Source organism: Xiphias gladius, chromosome 2 (genome assembly GCF_016859285.1).
Source record: "Xiphias gladius isolate SHS-SW01 ecotype Sanya breed wild chromosome 2, ASM1685928v1, whole genome shotgun sequence".
Taxonomy (NCBI): domain Eukaryota; kingdom Metazoa; phylum Chordata; class Actinopteri; order Istiophoriformes; family Xiphiidae; genus Xiphias; species Xiphias gladius.
This window is the reverse complement of record NC_053401.1, coordinates 11,817,784-11,838,863: the sequence shown is the minus strand read 5'-3', so window position 1 is coordinate 11,838,863 and position 21,080 is coordinate 11,817,784. Positions and strand designations below refer to the sequence as shown.

At 41.0% G+C, this 21,080-nt stretch overlaps 1 protein-coding gene across 2 annotated transcripts in view; it reads right to left on the bottom strand.

Moving 5' to 3' along the window:
- prickle1b (prickle homolog 1b) overlaps nucleotides 1-20,701 on the bottom strand; it is a 30,875-nt gene extending 10,174 nt beyond the window's left edge. The window contains exon 1 of one of the 2 annotated variants that reach the window (XM_040141645.1): nucleotides 20,451-20,701. Coding sequence is in view for 1 of the 2 variants with exons in the window: in XM_040141644.1 (XP_039997578.1) it covers nucleotides 3,512-3,526 (15 nt within the window). In the remaining variant the exon portion in view is untranslated. Of the gene's footprint in view, nucleotides 1-3,511; nucleotides 3,732-20,450 lie in introns of those variants that run through there. The other variant, XM_040141644.1, reaches the window with a different exon arrangement.
- Between the last annotated feature and the right edge of the window lie 379 nt (nucleotides 20,702-21,080).

The following is a 21,080-nucleotide window of genomic DNA, read 5'->3' as shown; positions in this document are numbered from 1 at the left end:
TAACAAGACCCAACAGAAATTTTCCAGCTGTTACTCACCAAACATCTGTTGCTCTTATCCAATGTGCTACAAAGTATTGAAGGTTGTGAAACATATGTAGCACTGTGCTGGGACAGTGATCTGCAGTTATGTGTGGGAAGGCACTATTGCATAAATGGTCAAAAAAAAAAAGAAAGCTCTGTTTTTTTCTTCCTCTTTACAAGCTGATAACACTTGGACTGGTACATGAATAGGGATTAATTGGTCTCGTCGTTGTGTGTCTCCCTCCTTCAGCAGTAGCCTTCTTATCTCAGCAGCCGTGTTCCTCAGAGCCTTCTCAGTCTGATAACAGCGCTTTGGTCTCAAGGTGTTGAAAAATTCACTTGTGATTTAACCCCTTCAGCTCTTCGTCTTTGACATGCAAATTTGGACCCGAATAGAACTTGTTTGGGTGAATACAGACAGAAATTTCACACAGGCCCTTTCAAACTGTATGTAGCTCTGAAAAGCAGCACTATCAGGGACATTATGGTCTTGATTGCTTCTATTGACCAATCATTATACCTGTTACCACTGACTCTAGAGCAGTCAGTTAAATTCATTTCAAATAATGTTTGTGACGAGTGAAGACTCTACCTGTGGTTATTAATAATTGGTTTGGACCTTCCCTTGCAACATCTTGAAAAAATTTCTCAATCCTGATTTCAAGCTAGTTTTTACACTGCCCGAGTCACACACTAGAACTGAAATCAGCAATTTCTAAAATGATGGTAAACATAACAAATAATGTGCCCTGTTTACACTACTTTTGAACCAAGATCTACTAAATAAATGGTTATTTCCACTATCAGTGAATAAGCAACAGATGCACATGAGGTGTGTTTTTTATTTTTACTTATTCTTATGTAACTATTCAATCTTTTTTCTTTTTTTTTTTTTTACAGTAAATCTGGCAAAAAAAAGGGTAAAGTAAAATATAAATCTGGGTCTTGCAAAAAATCCGGGGCAAAAAATAAACAATCCTTCCCCTTTTCTGACCCCAACCTTCCGCCTAATCCTTTTTGTACAGTGCCTTATCAGATAAAATAAGCTGTAAATGAAAAACAGAAATCCCTGTTATGTTTGTGTTCAAGTTTATGGTAGTACTTTGACACCTTTTTAAGTCATAAATAGGTACCATAGTTTACTTTATGCTCATCATTCATTTCTTTTCCTTTTTAAAATTTGTGAAAATGTTGTGATGGCCGAAGGTAATGGTTTTCTTGCTTGTGCCCCCCCCCCAGAGGTCTAAGGTCAGCTGCAACTGAACTCACAATCCAAACACTGTAGGAGTGCAGCCCCATCCTCATAGAAATGTCAACTTTGCCTGCTCAGCTCACCCTCCAGGCTTCCCACACCTCACCATGTAGTCAAACCCCAGCGACAAGAAAGGGGAAATATTAGCATACAGTTGAATAAAGCCGGAGGGCTTCAAAACACTGAATTTACAGATTAGAAATGCTGTTAAAAGTCAAACCACAGCTTTTATCACAGGACAAAAGGGTATTTGACTGTTTCTTTGTTCTTCAGTGACTAATCTATCAGGTTTTATGGTAGGATAGATAATGTTATCACTCAGAAGCTTTTCTTTACCTGCTCTGCTTTATCTCACCTAACCTAGCTAAGCCCAGTAAGTGGTGCAATTAGACGAAGTCCTTTTTTTTCCTCCGAGATTATTTGGACCCTCATATCAAAGTGGTTGGTTGTTTATAAGACATTTTTGTGCCGCTTGGAGTTTACAGCTAAATTTACACACAACATCTGTTAATGGACACGTGGGCTGTTGCAAGGGTTCCGACATGTGACGTCCAAAGCGTCGGGCCACACGGCCTCCTCAAAAACATAAACATCATTGCTGACATCACATTTAACAAAATGGCCATGACCAGAGTGATTGTATTAGCATAGTGACAACTCTTTGTCCCATTTAACATGTTTGAAAAGGAATCTGCCTAAAACATCAAATCTGGCCAAGTTGTTGAAATGTTTGGTATAGGGCGGCAACTAGTGATTACTTTTCATTATCAATTAATTTGGCAATTATTTTCTCAATTAATCAATTCGTCCACAAATGCCCATTAAGTTCTCTAAGAGTACATGATGACATGGTGTAATGACTCATTTTGTCCAAGCAAAGGCCCAAAACCACAAAAGTATTCAGCTTCCTGTATGACGAAATAAAACAGCAAATCCTCTTTTTAGAGAAACTAAAATATTTGGCATATTTGCTTGAAAAATGACTAAAATGATAAATGAATTGTCATAATACTAAGTCAGCTAATTTATTAATCGATTCAGCTCTAGATTAGTATCCATTAATTCACCATGCAAAGCATTTCTGTCTCATCTTCCACTGGCCATGAGCTCTCCTGCCTCTCATCCCACAAGTTATGGGGAAAATGTGACTCCAGATTCCTGAGCCAACATACGCAGCAACTCACATTTCACCATGTCACCTCTTGGCAATAACACAAAGGCTTTCTTTGTCAAAAACAAAATGTCCAGCTATTACTCCTCTAAACTTCGGCCCCAGTGGAGATGTGACAGGTTAGGGCTGAGGCGGGTTTTTTTTTTTGAAAAAAAAAACATTTAAAGAGTCACAGCATTGGTTCTGTGTAAAGGCAGGCCAGATGTAGCCAGGTAACAGTTAACTGTGTGCGCCCTCCTCGCTCAACTGACACTTTTAAAGGGGGAGGAATTTGTTAGTCAAACACGTGTTATTTTCAAATGAATACAACCCCTGGCAAGCTAAAGGAATGCTTCCTAATTTACGGAAGTATGACTTTTACAGATTGCCCCAAAGTATATCAAAATCTCTCAGTGAGCAGACATTTATTTGAAATTGATAAATTAGTTACTACTTTAGTTACATGCTAATAATTTAAAGGACAGATCAGGAGATATTGAGTACTTTTTGGAACCAACCACTGCAAAAAGAAAAGAAAAGAAAAAGGTCTATTTTTCCAAAACATCATGGGATTTACTTTAGAAAAACCATTAAATTGTGGAGTTCAAAGGCTGAGGTCATTGCTCTTTGACTGCTAAAGAGTGTTATTTTAAGGCCAAATGGGTGTCAGGGGGTGCACAGGAGACTTAACACAGCTGGCCTGAGACAAACACACACACACACACACACACACACACACACACACACACACACACACACACACACACACACACACAATCACTTCACTGCCGTCTATGCACACAAACACAAGATGCAAGACCTAGATGTACATCCATACACATATCTCGAATTGAGCAATACACACATTTAGGATCACCTCTCAGACACACTGCACTTTATTCTTGAGCTAAGCTCAGACATTCATTCTCTTCAGTTCTGTTTAAACACTTTCAACCAAGAAAATCATCAACAGATCTGTGTAACAGTGGAACTTAGGTGCAAGCATTTTCCAAAGTGGTCTTCATTCAACATATTCATTCTGCATTTCTAAGTTTCAGGAAACATACTCATCTATGTTCCTCTTACCTCCAGGAAAAGCATCTCTCTTTCCACCTCCACATAAAGCTTTCATTCACTTCCACAATCCCCTGCTCATGCAGTGCTCCAGCTACATGTCTGCAGTATCAAGCTCAGTGGATGCACACTCTAATCACATCCAGATCCCACTAAGTTAGGAAGTATTCCCCCAGCGTCTCAGCCTTTTGAAAGTCAGCTGTGGTGAGGGGGGGTCTAAAAGACGTGACTTACTCACTCCGCAGCTGGGGAGCAACTCATTTAGCAATCCAAAATTTCCAAGGTCCAAAGAGCAAGGAGTGAGGGCAGAGAGGTGACGTCTCTATCTGGAGTGTCTCTGATCCCTGTGAGTGTGTGGGAGTGAGTAGATGTGTGTGTGTGTGTGTGTGTGTGTGTGTGTGTATGCTCTTGGGGCAGCCAAACCTTGTCGGCCCCTCCCTCATTCCTCCCCTCCAGAGCAAATCGCCCTGCACTTCAGTCTCACACTCATACACACACACACACACACACACACACACACACACTTCAGAGTCAACATCCCCCACCACCCACCTCCTCCCAACCCCATCTCTATCTCTATCTTACCCTTCCTCCACCAGAGTGACACCAAGCCCTCCACTCTGCCCCCCAACTTGGCTGCAGGATTCCTGAGAGCCAGATGACATGTCGACTCTACTCTCACATTCTTTCTCTTTGTCTTTCCTTCATTTATGTCTTACTCTTCCTCCCTCAAGTTTTTTCCTCTACACGCCAGACAGCTGTTGACTGTCTTTTATCATGCCAGATTAAATTTATGGAGCTTTTTACTTGCTGAAAAAGAGTTGGCATTCCTTTTTATGGCAGTTTCAAATATTGGTAGTTATTTACAGTTTTTGCAGTTCAATTCCCCTCCTCTTTATCTCTCACCAAGACAAAAAATTCTACTTATAATACAAGTGACTGCACATTCCCACTCTTGCTGTCATTAAATGGTTCCGGGGCTCATCCATTCTGATAAATTTCGTTATGTGCTCTTCTTATGTCACATTAATTTGTACTTGCTGCACCCAGCTGCTTCAGAACAGATTTGTGCACATTTGTGCACAAATTTGAGAAAAATTCAGAGTAGTTAAGGGTTTGATCATAAATGCTTTTTGATGAAAAGGAAACCTCATTTTACAAAATGACTGATAGTCATTACTGAACATCTAGAGTGACGCCTCCCCTGATATGATACTTTTAAAAGAACATTAGTTCACTTAAACCTGTAATAACAGATTTTTTTGGGCCACATGGGGGCAGCAGAAAGAAGCTGTAAAAAAACAAAACAAAAGCTGACTTATTGCCGCCTTTTAAGTCTATATTGTGAACTATTTGTCCATCTAGTAGATAAAGAGCAACATTAACATTCATCTGGAGTCATGTTTGTGTTCACCTGATGAATGTGAATCCAATTTTTACTCTCCATTTAGCTCTGTTTTCCAGCAACTCCTGAGAAAAAATATCTGGTTATTTAGCTGCTACATGCTCCACTATGTTCACAAGCTTGTTACTAGCTTTGTCTGTCTGCTGTTTGCTGATGGTCAGGTCACGTACTGTGGGTTTTTTTCGAGCTTTTTCTCTGTAAACAGCTCTGAGCTACAGCTGAAAATTACCCTAATGAGAGTAGCAGGAGTGAACCACAACAATAGTTGCAGGCCAGACAACCAAACAACCTGAAAGACGCCACAAAGCTCTGTAGAGCTGGTTGATAATTCTCTGTGGCTTCATCACTGTGAGTGACCTTTTTCATATACAAGTAGTCACGTGATCTATTGTTTATATAAAAATACTGATTAGTGCAGCTTTAAGTCTTTGTTTGCCAAAATATTAGAACTTTAACAAACTAGATTCTCTGTGTTGGAAGCAATGACTCATTTAAAAGCAGCTCATGGTTTGTCTTTACAAAATTAAACTCCTCATGTCTTCTTGGTGTTTTTCTAGTTAAATATTGACTGTGCTTCCTCCTGAGTCAACCTCATCCATCTCAGGAAATTCTCATGCAGGGGACCTGTTTGCTCACTCCGTCAATGATGCCGCCACCCCCTTCCTATTTTGGAGATCTGAATGAGTGAGAGGAGAGGGGGTCCCCTGCCCTCATCTCTTACTTCAGCCAATGACAGTGATGTTACGGTCATGCAGGCATTGTGAGCACTTTACCTCCGGAAACTCCTGACAATCCAGCAGAACTAAAAATGAAAAGTTTTGTTCCAAAATGAGACATTCACCATGTGAAAAAAACTGACACCTGCATTATCAATTATAAAATGTGAAAAGTTGTACAAAACAATGGATGAAATACTAAAAATTCACTTGATATTTCAGGGGAAGACTGATGTGATTTATTTGGACAAGTTGTGCATCATCCATCATTGTGAAAGGCTGGAAAGCAGCACTGGCTTAATTTAAAGAGTCTAAAATGACAAATGACTTTGCTCAATTGTCCAGCAGACAAAGACGCCCTCGCCCCTGACAACCCCACAAGTGACTTGCAGAGAGGCCAACAGAGTTGTTTGTCACATGCCAAATTACCGGCTAAAAATGAGGAATGACTCTGTTAGCTAACTTGCGCAGACGAGTGAGACAGAGCAAGAGATTCTCTTTGTGCATAGAGATGAGATGTGCTTTGCCAACAGGGCCTTCTTTCCTGGCATGCCAACGCATATTTGAAATTGAGAGAGAGGAGAGAGAGGAGTTTGGCAGTTCAGTTGGAGGGTAAACCTTTCAGAAAAGTTTTCCAGGGGCCTTGGCACCGCTCTGAAAAGTATTTAACCCTCCAAAAGATGTGCATCGTTTTTCTTGAGACATTAATCTAGATATACATTTCGAAAGCTCTGGAAATCTTATTCTAGGTAGACAGATTTTTGTGACAGACAAGTACTTAATTCAGATAGCAAAAAACAGACACTGAGTGGGTGAGGAATGCTCTCGTGTGAATAGCTGACAGGTCCAAGGATGAGTGGCTTTAGCCCAGACAATAGGCAGATATTGGCCCTTCAGACTGGGCATGGGCTTGTGGCCAAAGACCCATGGTTCTTTAGAAAACACAAGAGGACAGTTGACCTTGCTGTCTCCTCTGCTCCCTCTCAGAAAAAAGGAGAGGGTGCGACGGAGTAAAACATTTCTGAAATTCTTTATCAGTCTTATTATTAGTTTTTTAGATGTCAGTTTGTTTATCCTTTAAAGCAAAACAACATAATAGAAGGGGGGTGGGTTCGACTTCTAAGGAGACCAGAACTTTCTGTCACAAAATGAGAAAGAACCACCATATTGCCTTCTACATAACATCAGGATGTGATGTGATTACGCTGCAGCTTCCTCCTTTCACAATATAAGCAAGGGTTTTAACGGATGTTAGCCATTATCAGGCAAAGACGTGATGTATCAGCACTCTGCCAAGCCAGTGGACCTGTGCTGAATGGATGATGCTCTGGTCTCATTTACATGTCCGAGGCTGATGAGCAGGGACTAACTAATGGAGGGTTTATGCAGTGACCGTTAACCGCAGTCCTTACAAATACAAAAACACGATGCACATATAGCAGATGTGAACAAATGCACAGTTAGAACTTCTTCAAATTTTACATTTTTAATGTTGGAAAAAGGCAAGTACTCTCTGATATTCAAATTCTGTCACTTCACTGGCTGCTTCACATTTCGCAGCAGCTGTATGAGACTCATTGATCCATCCACTACTGCTCTAGGACAGGGAAACATACTGACTTTAAGTGAAAAATGCATCTGATTTCATGGATCAAGTTTTGAATAAAAGGACAATAACAGCATAAAATATCGGTTTATCCCTAAACTCTCTAAAGTAAGCAGTCATTTGGACTAAATCTTTTGATCAAGTGTCTTAAAGGACTTTCTATGTTTTCTTTCCATGGCAAAAGCTTTGGACCGGGGTTCAGACAAGATCTAGTGGCCTTTTCTGTACTTGAAATCCAAGACCAAGTCTAGACTACACGCTGTCTGCACACACACACACACACACGCACACACACACACACACACACACACACACACACACACACACACACACACACACACACACACACACACACACCTGGCTCATTTATTCACTTCTTCTGGCTGCACAATTCATCTATCTTTTGGAACAGAACTCAACTGGTAATTTGGCCTTTTCGTAACCTTTATTGTGCTGAGCAGATGTGCTCTTTTCCAGCAGGGTTGTGCTTCATTTTCATTCAGTCATTCACACCTGGACTCAACTACCAGCACTGTGTTTCATCCCCAGGAGGCAAGAAGGGGTTTAACTGATCCTATAGAATGCAAATATCAGGGGAGACGTCCCTCTGGTTGTTCAAAACAGAAATCAACAAGGACATTGACATGTCTCAACTTGTTGCAGAACAGTTTGTCATAAAAAAAACCAAACTCACATAAAGCATGGAGACCATTCCTGATGTTAAAGTAGCGTAAAGTGCAAATTCATGATGAATTATACAAGATTGTGGAAAGAACTCTCACAGGATTAAAACCAACATAGTCTTTGTAGGCAGGAAATAGGTCTCAAAAAGTTCCTATATTTTCATCACAGTTATTATGTTCAATGGCAACTTTCAGTGCTGATCCATGTTTGTATAATTCTCTGAAAAGTAAGGGTGTGGAGTTTACTGTTATACAAATTATCATCAATCAAACATAATTTGTATGAAACATGGTTGTAAACTTTGAAGATGTCAGATTGTAATGTGACCATCAACAGCCATGTTCCCTGTCTCACCATATGCTTGAAACAAATAAGTTTGTACGAAGAATCATCCGACCACGTCTAATGACAATGTGTAGCTGTTCTAAAAGGCCACGCTCGAAGGAAGGGCAAAACGTCTGCAATTGTAGAAAAGGAAGAGACACAATGAATTGTACAAATGGAGGTAACAGTGCACACTTTCGGACAGCCTTTCCTCAAGGGCATTTATGGTGTTGCACTTGGTTGTAAACAAGAAATGTAATGGAGGAAGTTGTATGAAGAATACAAACACCTGGCCAATTGCTGCATGAAGCGACTGCACTTGTAGGTTGTCGCTTTCTCAAAGTCACAAAAATTGTCGGATGCAGACCCACCCAATTGCGACACCAAAATGGTGTGAGGGGAGGGGGTCCGACACTGTTTGACGATCTACCAAGCACTTTTTTTTGAAGTATACTGGTGCCTTAAGCAAGAAATTCAACTACATTCTACTCAGTGATTGAAAAGATTGATAGCTAAAGCAACACCCACAAGACAAATCCCTCTGCATTAAGTAGCCTTGACAAATAAAGACATACCTTTATCCCTGACTGTATCAATTTCTGATTTTAATCAGTAACGTCCCACTTACATAGGCCATATGCACAAAAGTTGACAAACCAGCTTACACACATATCTGGTTCACAAAAAGCCCTCGGATCCACGTCTCAATTCACATCTATTATGATTCCACCATTCAGCCCCATTCAGCCCCATTCACACTGACAGACGCCTCTCAGCAGTCTTTCACACCAGGAAATTGAGTTAGCCATTGCCAACAAGGCCCACCAGCTTGACTTGCTGCTGCGCATCAGCTCCATGGAAGTCATGCTCTGTGGTCTCGCCAGTTCAGTGTTAATATCCCCTGACACTCCCAGACTGAGTGTGATTTAAGTTTGTGGTCATAAAACCCTCTGCTGAGATTTGTTAACCACCACAGGGTGTTACCTACACACCTCTGGAACAATAGGAGCAGCAATAAAAGTGCTATAAAATGCAGGAAATTGTCAAGTAACTGGGATGTGAGCTTTGTTAGGGATTGGGTTGAGAAATTTCACTTTAGATTCTTCTTGTTCGGAAGTCTTCTTATGCCATTTTCAAGTAGGTAGTCCATTTTGATGCTCATTCTTGGGGATGGCAATGTTGGTCGGTTGGTCCACCACTTTGGTCCAGATTAAAATATTTTAACAACTATTGGATGGATTGCCATGACATTTGGTGCAGACGTCCATAGTCCCCAGAGGATGAATCCTACCGACTTAGGTGATCTTCTGCCTTTTCACCTGGTGCCAACAGCAGGACAAAATTTTCACTTTTCTTGTGAAATATCTCAACATCTACTGGATGGATTGGAGTAATATTTTGTACCAATCTCAGACAATGCATCCTGACTTTTCATCTAGTACATTCGTTTCATCTGTACATTTAGTGCTAATTAGCAAATGTTAGCATGCTAACATACTAAGGTAAGGCGGTGAACATAGATATACCTGCTAAATATTAGCATGTTAACATTTTTATTGTAAGTATTTTAGAATGCTGATGTTAGCTTTTACCTCAAAGCATGGCTGTGCCAAAATAAAGGCTAACAGAGCTGCTAGCATGGCTGTAGACTCTTAAGCCAAAATTATACTCGCTTGCGGACGTGCACACGGAGAGCTGTGAAAATTACAGATGCGTAGTTGTTCTTATTATGCTATTTTCTAGTCCACTTGGAGTCCGCTTGGTGTGGACCATGCACAGTTGGTGCCCTTGTAGCGTAGTGGCCGTGCAGACACAACAAATTGGTGGGTACATGGATGTCTGCACAGAGCTGCACGTACACCCTCTGATGATGAAATTTATTTCAGGAGACAGGAGATAAAATGTCACCGTAAATTTGCTGAAGTTCACCAAAACACAATCTCCACTCTACTCAGCTCAGTTGGATTTAGCTGTGGATACCCTTTTTTGTTTTTTTGCAAGTGTACTCCTTGAGAGGATGGGAAACCTTTTCACGTGGAGATTGTATCCGCAGTTAGTGTTTGTGCTTTTTCACAAGAATACTCCAGTCACCAGAATAAATCCAACAGTTAGTATTAAATGTTCTATTGATTCTCTTACAAAACACTAGGTATTTCATTTTAGATGTTCAGCCTTACATGTGATTCAATCAATCTTTATTATGCTTTTTGTCCTGCCTATATCCCTGCATATGTAGACAATTTTTCTGACGTCCAAGTGGATTTTCTGTAATTCCCTTCAGTACTCACAGGCTGATTGGAGTCTGTTCAGGAATTATGCTGTTTCAAGGCCAAATAGGGTTGTCAAAAAAGAAAATTGCTTTCTCTCTTACATTTCTATCATTATTTTTTACGATTTTGTGGCGTCAGCTTCATTTAAACTGCTTAATACGTGTCATAACCTGAATCTGACTGCGTACAAGTCCTAGATGTCCCTGTAGGCTAAAATTCCTTGACAAACCAAAGTTTACTCTGGGATACAGACTGTTTCATCAGACTATTAAGGGGTTATATAGCCTCTGTGGAAAAACAACTGATAGTAGATGAAATGATAAAATATATTACTCTGCAGGAGTAACTACAATATTTGTTGGTACAACAAAAAGACAAACTCCTTTTAATTCACCAAAACAAATTATTTTGGTGGGATTGGAGCCTGCACTGCTCCTAGGGTGGTATTTCTTTATTATTAATACTGCAACAGGTGACATTTCAAGCCACACACAGACCAGAATTCCTCAGGAATGTGGTGTTAATAATAAACAACACATCTTGTCAGCAGCATCCAGTGTGCAGTGTTTTTCCTACTGTATTTTTGCCGAGCAAAATTCGAGGATTGGGGATCTGCAAATTAATTCTTGATATTTTTTTAAATTTCTTTGTAAGTTATATTTTGCCAAGGAACGTTGGTGAGCCTCCACAATCTTGCTCTCAATGATGAATGGAGCTAAAATAAGCAGCTACAATAAACCGACTCACTTTCAACCCAGCACAGTGTGACAGTGCTTTATCAAGAATTTGCATGAGAGAAGACTGTATTTTCACATACTGTTACCACTTCAATGAGGAACTGGAATATAAGTGAGAAACACCACAACAAACCTGTAATACTTATTAGGAAACAACAGAATCCTATTGTCTTTATAGGACTGCGTGTGTGTGGGAGAGAGAAGGGAGAGAAAAGAGAGTCTTGTGCATTCCATCCAACACTAATTTAATATTGTTAAGTGATGCATTCCTTCTTTAATAAAAACCAGAGGTCACTGTAACCACCACTGTGAAAGGAGTGTGTGTGTTTGAAGCATCTTAATAAAAACCCAGGCTTAATAAAAACCCATGCATTCACATTGCCTCACATACAAAGTGTAGTTAAAAATGAAAAATGAAACAGAAGAGAAAGATCAGGCAGAGATTTTTAAATAGAACACCGGAATACAGGTGAGTGAACGACTGAGGGAAAAATGAAAAATGTCAAGAACCAGGTTGTCTTGTTCTTGTTGACAGAGAAATTGACGTACCACTGCAGTTTTGCTTCGCTTGAATGGTAATATAACCACAGGGGTCATGATTGGGCCACTGCGGTAAGGCCTACAAACCATACTAACTGAAAAAAAAGACAAATAGTGAAATATTCCAGCTGCTCTTTTAACAAAAAGTCACAAATAAACCATTATTAGGCCACATATGTAATTCCAAAAGACTACAATAAAAGATAAGAAACCAGGTTCTCTTCTCTTCTCTTCTTGTTAACAAGAAAATAAAAGTGACACACTCCAGCTGCTTCTGTTTGAAATAAACTTGTTTTTCATTTTTACTGCCCTCGTGATACTTTGACTAAACTAAGATTGATGCAGCATTGTCACTGCCATTATTTTTAGTCCCTCTATCAATCCAGCTATTCATGTGACTGATTTACAGTGTGTCACATGTTTTGGCCAAAAGAAAAACATAAATTAAGACTTTTAGGGAGCTGTGCCACTCAAACTAGACGTAAGCGTTGCCTATGAAAAACATTCATAAAAACAAAAAAGACAGTCAAATATAAAAGCAGCTAAATATGACGACATATCCTGCAAGCCAAGCAGGAGCGTTGCATCACATTTGATATGGGAAAGCTGTCTGTGGTTATTTGTCTGTGTGTGTGTGTGTGTGTGTGTGTGTGTGTGTGTGTGTGTGTGTGTGTGTGTGTGTGTGTGTGTGTGTGTGTGTGTGTGTGTGTGTGTGTGTTTGAACGCCCCCATGAATTTTGTATAAGAGATAGATGTAGGCCAGGGATTGGCATTGTGTACACAGGAGCTTAATGACAGGACCCTGGAGGGATGGCACATCAGTCAAGCGGAACAGACAAACACAAACACACAGACACACAAACTCACAAATAAACCAACTGTGTAGTACACAACCAGCACTCTCACTTTCCCCTAATTTAGCACTGGAAACACAACAAGAGCTGGGAACGGCGGGCCTGACCAAGTTCAAAGCTTCAGGCACATTGTCACACTCAGGCTGCAGTTCGGCCTACATGGGCTGGCACGGTTGTCAAGGCAGCATAGTGTTGTAGAGGGGCGTGTGTGAAACCATATAGCCTTTAGTTCCACGACACATTCGCTAGGCGCTTTTTTGTTTAGCTTCATATGGGTTACTGAACTAGTGATTGAGAGGGAGATTTCGAAAACAGACAGATAACAGAACAGCTGAGTGATATCAGCTTAGCTCAGCACGGCAATGGTAACATTTTGGTGGTGGGTTTGGATGCCACGAGGGCGACAGAAATCGAGGCTATGTGTTATTTGAAAATCGCTTTGAGCTCCGTGCTTAAATAAACTCACTATCACAGGGAAAGTGGCATGACTGGGCATTTTGTGGGGTGTTTGTCCTCCTCCTCTCCCAGGGACTGTGGTTGAAATTGGCCAGGCAGCCGTTATTGGCATTCCACACTGACCCTCGAGTAGCGGGCCTGAGGTTCATGGGTAAACAGACAAACCGTTTGGTGGGCTGGCTATGTAATTTTGAAGCCTGTCTTACCCCCTCGCTGTCCGTCTCCCTCCTTGTCTTTCTTCTCAGCCAGCCATATCCTCAGTTGGCCTCTCTGTTAATACAGACCTACCTGACAGTTCTGACTAAAACCTTCTGGGTTTACTATCAGTCCTGCTCGGCGACAGGCTCAGCTCTCTAAACATACACTCAAGACTAATCTGCAACAGATGGGAGACGGATTCGGGAGGAAGTAATATAAAGGCATATACAGCATATTTGTACTCCTCTGAACCAAACGATAGGGTTTCAGTGAAGTTCCAAGCAAAGCCAGAGAAGGGTTGTAATGATGTGCACAGCGGCAGCTCTCAGGCACTTAACTCGACATATTACTTGGAGATATAAGCTGTCCATCCGCAACCAGATGTCTGAAAGTCCCCGAGGGGGTATTCCTAAGAGTCTTCTCTGAAGGGAACACACACTAATTCACAAACTATAACACATATGTGAAGTATTGAATAAATGAAAACGTGCAAATGTGCACGGATACATACATGTGCGCACACATAAACAAGCCCGCACATGTTAGATTTCATGGGTGGCTGGTTGGAGATAATGAATGCCTTAGCCCCCAGTTTACTGTCTGGTTTTTGAGGTCATTAGTATAAACACAAAAGACATTTATTTATTACCTCATTAATGCAAGTGGCAATTTAAGCTCCCTTTCACAGGCAAAAAAACCAACAAAAAAAACCCCACGGAACGGATGGATCTCAAAGCGCTGAAACAGACAACAGTGAAATCACTGTTTGTATTGGTTTTGCAAAGTGCACTTGGGAAGCCCCGACCTTTCATCAGCTAACGACTCCGGGTGCATATCTATTACTTCACCCTCTCTTGGAGGTGAAATTGTCCTAACTGAAGGATATGCCGATGCTTGATTACTTGCCGCAGAGTAAAAAGGCGGTCGGGGGCTTGTTTAAGGAGGGCGAGGTTATATAAGAAGATGATATACTTCTGATGATGATTTGACAAATCTGAAATGTCTGGTATGCTTTGTGCATGAGCACATTTTTATACCTACGATAACTAAATAAAAACAATAATTTATTTACCCCTTGGGGGCAGCAAAAAGTAGCTTAGAACAAAACACTGACATATTATCACCTTTTAAGCTGATATGTCAAATACGTTAGCATACAGTTGCATATTTACACGGACAGTAGATACAGAGCAACATTAGCATTCATTTGGAGTTGTATTTTGGCCACCTGACAAATATAAGTTGAACATTAATTCTTCTTTAAGCTCTGTTTTTGGTCTCACTTTGGTTTTTGGTTATCACAGCTTTAGTCATTATTTTGTACTGAGAGCAGGACTCCTGTAAGTGCTCCAGCAAAAGCAAAAATTTGCAGCTTTTGGCGAATTTGGTGAAAATTGTGTAATCTTCCCCCACCCTCACTTACACAGTATTTATCACAACAGGCCATTTCCTGACTCCGGGTGGCATCAGATGGGATGGAGCTATTTCCCCTCTGGATGAATAAAGAGGCTGGTATTCCTCTGGGATGGTGTGAGGCTACACAGAGATACAGTGACAGATAGGGAATGTCCCAAGGGATGCCTGCAGAGACAGGCGACCACCTAACAGCCAAAGGTTTATGGAAACTTTAAATATATATTTCATCACAGCGATTTCCTCCTAAAATTGTGCAACCTACGTTTGATACAAAGCTTTAAAATTCACCTCTACCTCATCTGCTTCAAAGATTCATGAGAACATCCTGTGCCATCAGAGACTTCATGCATACTGGAAGAGGGGTGAAATGGTAAAAGACAGGGGAAGTTAGCAAAGGAAAGAAAGAAAAAGACTGTCCCTGATTAGGCCTGAGTTGAGACATTCAGCTCAGGAGCTCGTCTTAGCCTCAGGAACACAATGTCCAACACATGAGACCACATGAGACCAATTTAAGAGGGGGAAGTCATGCTTTCGTGCTGCATGCACTCAAACTCTGATCCCAGAATCACAAATAAAAAGTTTCCCTATATATTCACTTTGGAATATTTATTAACAATTATAATTATGCTGTCTTTGACATGGTTCTGTCCTTTAAACATAGCTATTTTTCTGCAATTATTATAATAATAATGTACCAATAAGAGTAGATGTTGCTTACATTTTAAAGGGGCATTTTCCAAAATATTCTTCATATGATGCAAACAGCTGCAAGTTTAACTGTTTTGATGGAACAAGACTATGTTTTGATCATACTCACTAGGTTCACAATTTCATCATTGCATGTAAACTCTACCTCCAAAAATGTCAGCTTTTTCACTCACAACAAGAGAGATTGGTACTGTACTACTTTTGATACTGTAGAGATGCATTTTTGACATTTAAATGATCAATTTAGAAAGGCTGTTGCTTAAACTGAGATGAGGACACGAAACCACCAAACACCAAACTGTGAAACACGATCACCAGAACTGGAATCAGGAGGTTATGACATGGCAACAGCAATACTGTATGAGTGATGTCGCACCCAACAAACCAGAATCTGTTATGGAGACCTTTTATGTTTTTCCCAATCAGAAACAAGACTGAAAGCTATCATTTGTGTTCTGCCTCAGGGTGGTCATTTGACTGGCAATAATTACGTGGTTGTTTGCGCAGCGATCTTGTCTTCCTATATGAAGCTGTGTTTCTATTTATACTGTTTACCTTGACTTGAGCTTTAAAGCCTTTTAATTATTATTATCTAATAATCATCACCTTTAATGTCTCCATAACTACCGTGGCTGGCGACTGGCAGTGTCTGGGCAAGTGTGTATGTGTGTGTGTGTGTGTGTGGCTTTAATCATCATCAAATAGAGCTGTGTGTATAGGTAATTAAGTTGGTGCCAAATCGACTCTCACTCGAAGGCACGAGTCAGGAACTCTCAACAACACCTCAGTTTTGCATCGCTTAGCAAGTGCTGCGGGCAACTTTACTTCAGCTGCAAGTTTTAACACAGAAAGGAGTGCAACTCCCTCCCAGAGTCCATTACTCAGTGTCTGATATTCTTCTAAGCCCCGGATTACTTTTCCTCCCCACAAGCTGACCATAATACCAGGCTTGTGGAGCCAATGCGGCCTGCAGGGTTTGGTCTGAAACCACTCGATGAGCTCAAGGATCACGATTAGTGTTTGTAGATCAAGGACTGCCATCCCAACCCCCACACACACTTTTACACATCACACCCTTCACCTCTTTGGCATTGCAATGGCTTGTGGCTAGTGGAAGCCAACACACACACACAATATTACCTTCTCTTTCACCATTTATAGTGCAATGCAACGACATGACAAAGAACTCCCTTTTCCATGACATGTAGTGAAAAAGAAACAACTGTTTGCATGTAGGGCAGCAATTAATGATTATTTTCATAATGAATGAATCTCTTGATTATTTGTTTGATCTTTAAAGTGTGAAAAAAAAACACCCATCACTGTCATCTTTAGTTTAGTTTAGATGTCTTGTCCAAAACCCCCAAAAAGTCAGTATACAATTACATGGAATAGAGAAAAGCAGCAATTCCTCACATTTGAGAAGCTGTAATCAGGGAATGTTAAGCATTTTATTTCTAAGTAAATTACCTATAAGATTATAAAAAAGGTTAGTTCCAGCATGTAATCTCCTGCTGCAGAAGTGATAATGCAGCTGATAGTTGGTATACCTGGGTGGTTCCCCAGTAAAAATCAGAGTACTACCTTGAGACTTCTTAAATTTGTTCTTCCAAGAAATGTCTGTTTTTCATTGTCCACTGTTCTGTTTCTCCTGTTCAGTGATTGGCCCTTCACTGTTACAGGGGATAGCTGCTTGGCAAGCAAATATGTGTGTGCATATATGTGTGTGTGTGCATATATGTGTGTGTGTGTGTGTGTGTGTGTGTGTGTGTGTGTGTGTGTGTGTGTGTGTGTGTGTGTGTGTGTGTGTGTGTGTGTGTGTGTGAGAGGGTGTGTTTTCTGAGGTTTGGAATAACTTGCACAGCCCCACACTCGATTAATTCCAGTATGACAGCACAAACTTGCCTGTGTGTACACATGTTGGACTGAGGCATTAGGCTGACAGAAGCGCACAGACAGAGCAGTGTTGCTATTAGATGGAAGTCTCTCTCTCTCTCTGTTTTTTTTTTTTTTGCAGACACACACACACACACACAAACACACACACACACACACACACACACACACACACACACACACACACACACACACACACACACACACACACACACACACAAACACACACACACAAACTTGACATTCATGTTTATGTTTCTTATTGGTTCCATATACATACTCTAATGCCAATCTGTGCTCCAACTCAAACACTGCGCTCAAATACTCAAATACTGCACGACCTCCCTGAACCAGAGGGAGTGCTTTTAATATTATGTACTGTTAATTTGAGCTACTGCTCTAAAACACCATATATTCGTTATTCAGGGGGATCAAAAGCCGTCAAATAAACTAACCAAGGATTTAAGCTCTCTATTAAAAAGTTGCAGAATTTGTCTTCATGTTATTTTAAATACTGCTAATCTCCCTTTGGGATTGAATTTTCAAACAAAAAGGGTGGAACACAGCACATTTTCAAGGTCTTCAAATGGTTTTACTGCTGTGATCAGATGAGGTGTTTAGGCTAAGGAGCCAGTGGCTCTAAATCCAGAACACCCTTGGTCACTGACCAAAAAGCTTTTCCAGGAGAGTGTCCAACAATATCAAAACAATCTCCAGGCTGGATTTCCTCTCTGGAACTCAAACCCCACTGGAGAATGAGAATCAGGGTTGCATATGAGAAAACGAAGAACTGTAGGTTGAAGGATGCTTCTCATCTAAAGATACTGAAAAATGAGTCTGTCAGTTTATAATATCTCCATAAACAAAAACCAAACGAAGCCTTAGATAAAGCAATCAAACAAAAAGTTAAGGAGGCATTCATAATCCATCCACTTCTCCTGCCGAAGCTAAATAATTGTATGACATTACATGTCCAGTCTGTGTTTCATTGAAACCTGAAAGGTCATCTCTTCAAGATCTGCTTCACATCCTCCCCTCTGATTCACATCCTCCTCAGCGAAAACATTTTTCTCCGCCTCGCTTTGGCATGTTTAAACAAAAATCAACCTTTTCACCCCAGCTCGCCTTTGTTAAGCTTGCAAAAACCCTCTATCAAGCTTCACCGCAAAAGACACAAACGCTTCTAATTGTTTTTTCCCCCCTGATTCAAGTATTTAAGCTAAGATAAGCTAAGCGGCTGTTAACTCTAGCTTCACTTTTAACGTAGAGACACAAGAGTCTGTTGCACACAAGTTACTTTGGTTGATAGCATTGATTATATAAACTACACAGATTCAAAAGACGCTGTCCAGCATCCATTAAAAGCACAGAATGAGTGTTATGTCCCATAGAAGTCAAACATGCCAATCATTTCAGCTACTGCCTGACTTGGCTCTCCCATGTGGTCCGAATGGCTGACCAATTAACAGCAGCTTAACTCCTGAGCCCAAACATCTATCTCTCTCTCTCTCTGACTCACACACACACACACACACACACACACACACACACACACACACACGCATGCATGCATGAACATATGGGCAGCATCAGAAATGCAGATGCAGAGAAAAAGACGCATAGGTGCACAGAAGCAAATTAACCGACACGCAGATGCAAAAGTATCTGCATCCAGTACCAGAGACAAAGACACACACACACACACACACACACACACACACACACACACACACACACACACACACACAGATACATACTCATTAACAAAGGCTTAGCATTGCAGCGTGTATACCCCCAGCAAAGTGTAGCATAGTCTGGCTGACTGGCCTCCCACAGAGGTTGTATACACCTCAGTCACCTGATCCTCGGCTGCTCTTATCCGGGATCAGCTAACTACACGACAGTCATTTACAGTGACCAAGCCTGCACGGCATAGTGACTTCAAAACATTCCTAATATTAAGATTTTAAATTTAAGCTACAGCTCAGACTGAAGAAAATCTTGTAAACAAGCTGTACTCAAATGTTAAGACTTGGTTTACTCTAAACAACAATCGTCCGGGATGCTTCTTAAATCACAGCATTTGAGTATTTGCAAAAAAACGTGAAATGTAGCTTAGAGATGAGAGGGAAAAAACAGAGTAGCATTTACACAAATGCAAAAACAAGATCCCAACTGCAAACTCACTGCAGCATCTTCACCAATCAACCCAACCACTAGGTGCCACCACTGGCTTCAATACAGATCACACAGCAATGTGAAAGTCCATCTGAACACGTCAGTATAGGACTCATAATCAGCGTTTAAACGTTTTTCTTCAGGCTTTTAAAATTCACGTTCAAGCAATTTGTGGAAACAGAATCCAGAACGATGCATATTACAGAACTTACATGAAAAAAAAACACTCAAATAAATCTTGAAACTATGTAATTGTACTCAGGTCGTATTCGAATAAACTAGTTTTTTGTTTTTTTTGGGGGGGGGGTGTTCTTTTTTCTTCTTTTTTTCTTTGACACCTGTGGTAAAAGTAGATTTGTTCAACTGTTCCGTGTGGCTGAAGTGATACCGCCTCACTTTGTAATGTTTCTGCGGACCTGGGCTGTGGTCTGTCAACACTGATGTGATCCTGAGGAGTTCAAGAGAAGCCGAGTGAGCTCGTAAAGTGAGGGAAACGGGGAGACAGCGAGAGCGCGAGAGACCACCTGAGTGACAAGCAACAGCTGAGTCCACACATCTGGAAACCAAAAAGCAACCCTCTATTAAGTGCGTCTTTACACACACACACACACACACACACACACACACACACACACACACACACACACACACACTTTCCAAGCCAAAATACCCCCACCCCCCGGCTCAGATTCACTTTTATTTATCTCCTACTTCTGGGAAAATGTGTCACAGAGCCTCGACTAACTCTTTTCTTCTCGTTTTCGTGTGTCTGGCCATGAAGTAATGGAAAGACAAATCATTTCCATAGTTCTAAAAGATGAAGGCAAACAAGCCTCTCTAGACTTCACCTACAGTTTTTTTTTTTTTTTTTCACGATCACACGTCTATTGCAAACCCCTACTTTCACAAACAACATTTAGGGAACAAAATGAAAGATCTCTAAGCCAAAACCTTCACACTCACCTCTCAGAGGCAACAACTTGGTCCGGGGTCGGGCTGAATATTCCGTTTATCGAAATATAATCACGACTGTGGAGGCATCCGGGCTGACTGCGACCAGCAACCACAACTCTGTGCCGATGGGACTCCCGAATCAGCTCAATGGATGTAGTCTTTCAGCGCATGATCGTGGACTCAGAGAGATAGAGGGAGAGTGAGAGAGAAACAGAGAGAGAGAGAGAGAGAGAGAGGGAGAGAAGGTCGCTCACCAGGGCTGAGCGCTGCGCAGCTCTGGCACCAAGTTAAAGAGTCGATAAATGACATTAGCTCTGCTCTGCGCCTATTGGCTTGAACGTGAAGCCCCCCCTCTCCTTCTCACTTACAGGCGGACATTATACTCTGCACATCCACGCCACAACTTCATGCATATGTTTTGGAAGCGCGACCCAAGCATACATGGTCTACATGAGAGACTCTCATCAGAACCTATGTGTTAAAATTGCCGTAAAGTATGACAAGGCCACTGTAGACTCATCAGTGACTACCATAGAGACAACCCATTGGAATACAGCAGCAATTATGTCATAAAACGTCCTTTGGGTTTCACCTATTCTTCATAAATTATACAAACACACACACACACAAACACACACA